The sequence below is a fragment of the Alosa alosa genome, chromosome 2 (assembly GCF_017589495.1).
Source record: "Alosa alosa isolate M-15738 ecotype Scorff River chromosome 2, AALO_Geno_1.1, whole genome shotgun sequence".
In the NCBI taxonomy this organism is placed as follows: Eukaryota; Metazoa; Chordata; class Actinopteri; order Clupeiformes; family Clupeidae; genus Alosa; species Alosa alosa.
In genome coordinates this window covers 38,044,918-38,052,529 of record NC_063190.1, presented here as the reverse complement: position 1 = coordinate 38,052,529, position 7,612 = coordinate 38,044,918, and the positions used below count along the sequence as shown (strand labels likewise).

Genomic DNA, 7,612 nt, shown 5'->3' with positions numbered 1-7,612 from the left:
CCCCCATGTTTGCACACGGAAAAAGGTGAATAGCAGCTACCTCCAGAACACATCATATAGCCCTGACCCTCCAGAACACATCATATGGCTCCAGAACACATCATATGGCCCTAGAACACATCATATGGCCCTAGAACACATCATATGGCTCCAGAACACATCATATGGCCCTAGAACACATCATATGGCTCTAGAGCACATCATATTACCCTAACCCTCCAGAACACATCATATGGCTCTAGAACACATCATATGGCCCTAACCCTCCAGAACACATCATATGGCTCCAGTGAGAAAAGAGTTTGATAAAATAATATCTCATATTATTCTTCTATATGATAAAATAATGTAATAAAATAATACTATCTCATATTACTCTTCTATATGAGAAAAGAGTTTAATAAAATAATATCTAATATTACTCTTCTAAATGAGAAAAGAGTTTAATAAAATAATAACATTTTATATTACTCTTGTATATGATAAAATAATTTAATAAAATAATATCTCACTCTTCTATATGGGAAAAGAGTTTAATAAAATAATAACATTTCATATTACTCTTCTATATGATAAAATAATTTAATAAAATAATAACATCTCATATTACTCTTCTTTGGACCCGCCTCTCTACCTGTGTGTGTTTTGCTGTTTATGTAACTCTACCTGTGATGTTTTGCTGTTTATGTAACTCTACCTGTGTATTTGTTTTTTATATTTGTTTGTTTGTATCTATGAGAAAATGGTAAATCATCTTTGAGTGTCTTGAAAAGCGCTATACAAATGAAAGGTATTATTATTATTATTATTTGTAGTAATGAGTGAGTGAGCAGTTGGAATTGTAGTTAAAACAGTAAAAAGTCCAATAAGACACAGAACAAACAAATGGTTTGTATCCATTTTATTTCTTTATTTAGGTTGTCAGTGCAAATAAACACCCAAAATGACATTAAAAAAAAAGAAACAGTATTTCTGGTTGTCTCATTGAAATTGAAATGTTATTTGCAAACTAAAAAAAGTCTTTAATGCACAGTGCAGGCCACCATAATTCCGACTGAATAGTGGCTCGATTGAAACAAATGATAAAGTAACAGAGCTCCACTTTGAAACACACACACACATGTACGTGCACACAGACGCACTCTCTCTTTCTCTCTCTCACACACAAACACATATAATGATAAAGTCACATAGTCATTTGAAAGTCAATGATTGTATCAAACAGACCGTAGCTGTTTGAAATAACAACCTGCCCAGGATAAAACATTTATTTGATTTCAAGACCCAGCAGTACCCCATCCCAGTGTTGATACACAGATCCCTTCCATGCAGAAACATGCAGTAGGCAGCAGTGTATAGCAATTGGACTTATCACCACAGGTTGCAGAATAAAGATTTTCATCAGCTAACAATATAGACACATGCAAAAAACAGCCATCCTCCACCATGATATGTACATATTGAACAAAAAACAGCCATTCTCCACCATGATATGTACATATTGAACAAAAAACAGCCATTCTCCACCATGATATGTACATATTGAACAGAATACGTTTCCTGTACATCATAGGGCATTTAAAAACTAGGGCAATATATATTTTTTTTTTTACTTTTGAACCATACAAAATAATTGTCTTTCATGTTCAATGGTTTAAAGACATATGGAGTTATATGTACCTTTTTTTTCTGTACATTTCAAAAGATCACCTTAAGACTGCATGAACATACCTGGATGGGTTTAATGTGCACAAACTCGTATACAGTATACATACATGCACACAGGGACTCACACGCCAACAAACACCACATGCACACAACCACACACACACACACACACACACACACACACACACACACACACACACATGCATGCACACACGCACAGAGACACACAACGAACCAACCAATGAACCAACAAATTGACCAAAAATGATTGACTTAATACCTTAAGAAAGCTTACTGCAGGTATGCCAAAACAGTAGCAGAGCCCAAGGTCACCATCATTCAAGGACAAATGACATTTAACTTGAGGCGTTTGATGGGCCGAGGGAACTCAGCTGATGCGTAATGCCAAACCTGGCCCTCTGAAGTTACGCTCTCTGAGTGAGTGTGTACAGTATACAAAAGCCCAACGCATTCAAGCTGCTTCATATTTTAAACAAAGTACAAAACAACTACTGTTTCTTTTTCCTTCTTTTAAAAAAAAAACTGCTCAAGAACTCTATACGTCTTTGACGTATTCATGATACAGAAATGGTTGAAACTGACCTCCTCCACACAGTTACTCTGCAATTGCAGGTCAAACTGTCATCACATGCAAACATGGAGTCCTCTACTGAATAATTTGTTGGAAAATAGGAGAGTCATGTGGGGGATCTTCAAAGGTGTTGGAAATAAATAAATACTTGAATTGATAAAACTGAGATCACGGGCCTGATTCTGTATAAAACAATGTAAATATATTGTTATTGTTAAATATAATGTAAATATATTGTTATCTTTTCTGCCCTGGGGATGAATGACAGTAATGCCTCACATGTTTGTTTGTTTGTTTGTTTGTTGTGTTGTGCTTCACATTGCAATATTGTTTAGATTTCCCTTACTTGTAAAAAGGTGGAATGCCCTGAATGGGATCTAAACCAATAAGAAAGTGGATGTTATAGAAATAGTTTAGTTCAGAAAAAGTTTCGTTTTTCATGTCAAATATTTTTGCCCTTTTCCATAGTTCACAGAATATGAGGAAGAGAAATGAAATGCAACAAGAAAATATTTCAGGATACACAATTGAGGTCACCGGCTCAACTAATAATAATCACAATAACAAATATAATTTGGTACCTACTCATTTAGACGATCATGAAATTAACTAATAATAATAACAGTAACAAATATAATTTGGTAGCTCCCCATTTAGACGATCATAAAATTGCAAAATCTATGACAATGAGATACAAAATATTCGTTTTGAATTGAAAAGGTTTGGATTTGGCTGTATTGGTCATATAATGAAACTTTGGATCCAGTAAATCAAAAGAAGAACAGAGAGGGAGAGAAACAAAGAGAAAAAGAAAGTAATAATAGAGCAGTGACCCTCTCATGTGCCCCGTGTCCGGGGTCCAGCTCTTCAGCGGCTTTGCAAGCGCGTGGATCTGACTGCTACTGCAGAGAGCTCAGTCTGTGGTCGTACTGGCTGGGGTCCTCATCTGTTGCTGGCTCCTCTTTGATGTTAATCTCACAGTGCGCCATCACCTGCCCCTGATCCCCGCTCGCCCTCCTCACCTGCCCTTTGCCCCGCTGGAGCATGTAGTAGAGGATGGGGTTAGCTCTGGTCAGTCGAGGAGAGTCGGGGCCGGCTGGGCTCTGGCACTCCTGCTTCACAGACCCAGGGCTTCTTGTTGTTGTTCTTGTTAATGTTGTTGTTGTCTGGGCGGCAGCATTGTTCCTCGGCGACTCGTGAAAGCCGCTGCAGCCGTTCGTCGGCCAGTGGGCAGCGCTGCCGGCGGACCTGGGGCTCGGAGATGCACGCTGCCATGGCAACTGAGAGAGTTTGTGGTTGAAGTGTAGCTGGTGCGGAGGGAGGCTCCCGTTGACCTTGGTGTGCGTTTCACTGGGGCTGGACAGCCCACTGCCCTGAGACAAGCCCTTCAGACAGTTGTCTGACAGCAAGAGCTGTTTGAGCACGTTGAAGCCCTGGTGGTCTCGTGGAAGCACCTTGCTGACGGGACTCCTCGCTGGGGATTCCTCCTGCTCTGGACTCAGCAGCAGCTTGCCACCGAGTCCCACGTAGGAGTCCACCGGGCCCGAGCTGAGCTCGCTGGTCAGCTGCTCCGCCAATTCCATACAGAGTCTCCTTCTCTTAGGGCTGGGGCCCACACGATGATCCTGCTGTTCCTGCTTCAGCGCTCTGGGGTCGTAGTCCGCGGGCGTACCAGGGTTGTAGGTGCTGGTCAGCGCTCTGGGGTCATAGTCCGAGGGCGCGCCAGGGTTGTAGGTGCTGGTCTGCTGTTTCAAGAGCTGACTGAGGAGGCCGTATTTAGAGACAATATCGTCGGGACACGGCTCAGATTTAACGTCGCCCTGATGCTCAAAGAGGGGCCTGTGTCTCTCGTGGCGTCCATGGGCCCAGTGTTGGAGCCCAGTGTCAATATGGAAGGGGTTTGGAAACGGGCTATCTTCTTTGGGCTCTGTTTTGATCTTGATATCCATCGAGGGCCCGTGCGAGCCGTCACGGACGTCGGGGGAGCGAAAGCTCGGCTGGTCCTCTGTGCTTCTCCTGCCGCTGGGTTGCTCCGCGTGAGACGGCGAGCCCAACAACAGCTGCAGCACCGTCCGCCTCTCGAGCAGACTCTCGATCTGTGACGCTGCTGGCGATTCAGGCGACTCTCGTCTGTGCGGCGTGAAACTGCAACGCGGAGGCGGCTCTACTACCGGACTGCCGTTCCTCTGTGCCGGAGGAGGGCTCAGACACTCCAGTAAAGCAGAGGGCTTACTGGGCACCAGGCTAGGACTTGGACGCTTGGTGGGCACCAGGCTAGGACTCGGAAGCTTGGTGGGCCTCCGGATCAGTGGTGGTGGAGAGGGGGAGCTGTTCGTTAGACCACACTGTGCCAAGTTCTGCAGCAGTTTACTGGCGCTGAAACCGGTGGCCTTTTCACTGGAGCTGTTATTGGCTTTACACAGATCCAGAGGACTGGACTGGACTTGGGGGGAGGAGAAAGCGTACGGAGACTGACTGCCACTTGCGTCTTCGTTCAGGGAGGATCTGGTCATGGCGCGACCAACACCAATGCGGCAGTCAGCAGGGCTTTGTCTGAGGCTCTCCTCATACGTGCTGCCAATCAGTTTAAGTGGGTCTGTGGGCAGGATGTTGAGGGTTGCGTCACGCCGCAAATCTGGATTATCTCCGATTTTGTTTACCTTCTCATTGTTTTGGCGGCCCAACAGTAACTGCATGAGAGTGACCTTATGATGGGGTTTGGTGTCTGGGCTAACATGCAGTTCCCCGGCCGCAGAGACCTTTGGTCCCGGTTCCCCGGCCGCAGAGACCTTTGGTCCCAGTTCCCCGGCCGCAGAGACCTTTGGTCCCAGTTCCCCGGCCGCAGAGACCTTTGGTCCCGGAGTGTCTGGCTTCCACCTGTTTAACAGAGTCTCTGTGAGCTTATCCAGCGGGCAAGAGGGCGAGGAGGAGGAGGAGGAGGTGCAGGGGGGGGCTGGTTCGTGGCTGGGCGCTCTGGTGTGCATGGACAGGTCGATGGGAGAGCAGCTGGAGTAGTAGCTCTCCACATCGCTGCTGGATTTGGTCGGGCTGCGGTACTGGTCCGATTGAATCCGGTGGTCCAGCAGGAGAGAGGGCGTCCGGCTGGGCGGGATGCGCTCCTCCTCCTCCTCACGCTCCTCCTGCTGCTCCTCCAGGTGCCCGCTCCTGGTGAGCTGCTTGTGGGAGTTGTGGTTGTTGAGAAGGAGCAGCAGGAGGCTGCTGCAGTTCTGTGGGGGTCTGGAGCTGCTCCTGTCCCTCTGGGGCTGTGAGCTGGCGTGAGGTGAGACCACACTGCTGCTGCTGCTGCTGCTGCTGAGTGCCAAGCTTGGAGCAGGGCTGCCCTTAGTTGAGCTTGCCGACGCAAGGGGAGAGGTTCTGCTCTGGCTGTTCATAGAGCTCTCAGCCTCCGAGACCATCCGGGTCTCTCCAATGCTCGCCGGCTTCCTGTCCTGTGAGGATTTCTGCGAGGCGATGGCTGCCAGTCTCTCGCTGGCCGACTGTCCTGCCAGTTGTGCTTTGAGGACCTGCTCCCTGGAGTACTGCTTCAGGTGGGCCTCGCTGGAAAGGAGCAGAGCCAGCTGGCTGCAGGCCATGCTGGGTCGCGGCGAGGGGGCGGGGCTCGATCGCGTTTTCACCAGGTTCGCCACGGCCTTCAGTCGCTCGGCGCAGGACACGGCAGAGTTGGAAGGGCTGAGTTGTGCCGCGGCACTCACGTTGGAGCAGGGCGACTCTGAGAGGCGCTCCTGGCTGGCTCGCCGGCTGTCATAACTCTCGTGGCTTTGGCTCTTACTCTTCCTCACCAGGCCCTTGAGGCGGTTGGAGGCTGTGCCGTAGGCTTCAAAGGCATCGTGCCGCGATGCGTCCGGGGACTTGCCACCACCGTTCTGTGCTTCCGGCTGCTGGGCCATGGCCACGCCCTGCAGCCTGGAGCTGAAGGTGGTCAGGAGGGAGGCGAGCAGCGTGCTCTCCCCCAGTGGAGGCCCATCCTGCCCGGACCTTTGCTGCTGCTGTCCCCCTCCCAGATGCCCATTCAGGCTTGCCGATGATAGGGCCTTCCTCCGGTTGTCCTCTGCCTCCTGCCAGGCCCCTGACCGTAGGAGCCTGGCCTTCTTGAGATGCTGACTGGCTCCTCCTCCTGGGGGGCTGGCCTTCTCTCTCACCGCAGGGCCGTGATTGGCCAGCGTCGGGCCTTGAGCTGCCGCCGCCGCTACATGGTTCAGTCGTTCCTCATCGCCGTTGCGGTCAGCGTCCGATCTCCTGGTTGCCGTGGCGCCGGGCCCAGTGGCCACAGGATGCATTAGTAATCCTTCCAGATAGGTCAGAACGGCTGAATCCTGGTGTGTCTCAGGGCCAGCGTCCTCCCCATGAGTCATGTTCAACAGCAGCAGCGCCCCCCTGTGGTGTGATGATGATTCGTGACTACCAGGAAAGGAGTGGCCTCGGGAGTGACCTGAGTGGCCCCGGGAGTGACCTGAGTGGCCCCGGGACCTGAGTGGCCCCGGGAGTGACCTGAGTGGCCTCGGGAGTGGCGATGACATTAACCTCTGCACATGAAGCCAGCTGAGCTCACTGGGCCGTCGACAGCTGCTTTTTTTTCTTCTCTCCTGCTCAGATGCTTTTCAGATCACTAGCGCCCAGCGTGGCAAAGGCCGTGGTGTAGGTCAGCCAGGCAGGAGGGGGGCAGGCCGTGGTGTAGGTCAGCAGGCCGCCCCTGTGTGGGTAGCAGACGCTGGCAGGGGCTTTAGAACAGATTTAGAACTGGACCCTGCCATGCCAAGGATGCCGCTGTGCCCTCGGGGGCTGGGGTCGCCCCTGCGTCGTCTTTTGCTGATCTCACACACAGCCGCTGATCTCACACACAGCCGCTGATCTCAAACACAGCCGCTGTTGGGTAGAGAGGGAAACATGGCATGAGTGTGTTGGCACGGAGGCTCAGACATAACATCCATTTCAACACATTGGCTGTGCCCTGACGAGTGAGAAGTTCATTTGGACTAAGACACACACACACACAGACACACACACACACACACACACATACAGGCCTGTCATGGAACTATGTTGTCTTTCAGTAGCATAGTCAGCATCAGTCATATTTATACTAATATTGATGCGTTAGGCACCTGCGGAGACCCCTAAGGTGCACTTGTCTGGTGTTTCATCAACAGACCAATGAATAATGGGGGAACATAAATTGACTGATATTTTTCACATAACCCCCCAACTTAATCCATTGACAGTCGTACAGCAGAATGCAAATGAATGTCTACCCCAAGCCCCTCGGGTGTGAGAAGCGTTTGAGTACCAAAAAGCTAATTCCACACGCAGACTATCATTTCTGAGGATTATATC

General features: G+C 49.4%; 1 protein-coding gene across 1 annotated transcript; it reads right to left on the bottom strand.

Annotated features, from left to right (window-relative positions):
- Positions 1–886: 886 nt before the first annotated feature.
- On the bottom strand, positions 887–7,059 carry nrip1b (nuclear receptor interacting protein 1b). The gene is made up of 2 exons (XM_048234221.1): positions 6,770–7,059; positions 887–6,731 (listed from the first exon to the last, which is right to left on the bottom strand). Exon 2 carries the CDS (start codon positions 6,631–6,633, stop codon positions 3,160–3,162), a length of 3,474 nt encoding a protein of 1,157 aa, XP_048090178.1. The 5' UTR covers positions 6,634–6,731; positions 6,770–7,059; the 3' UTR covers positions 887–3,159.
- Between the last annotated feature and the right edge of the window lie 553 nt (positions 7,060–7,612).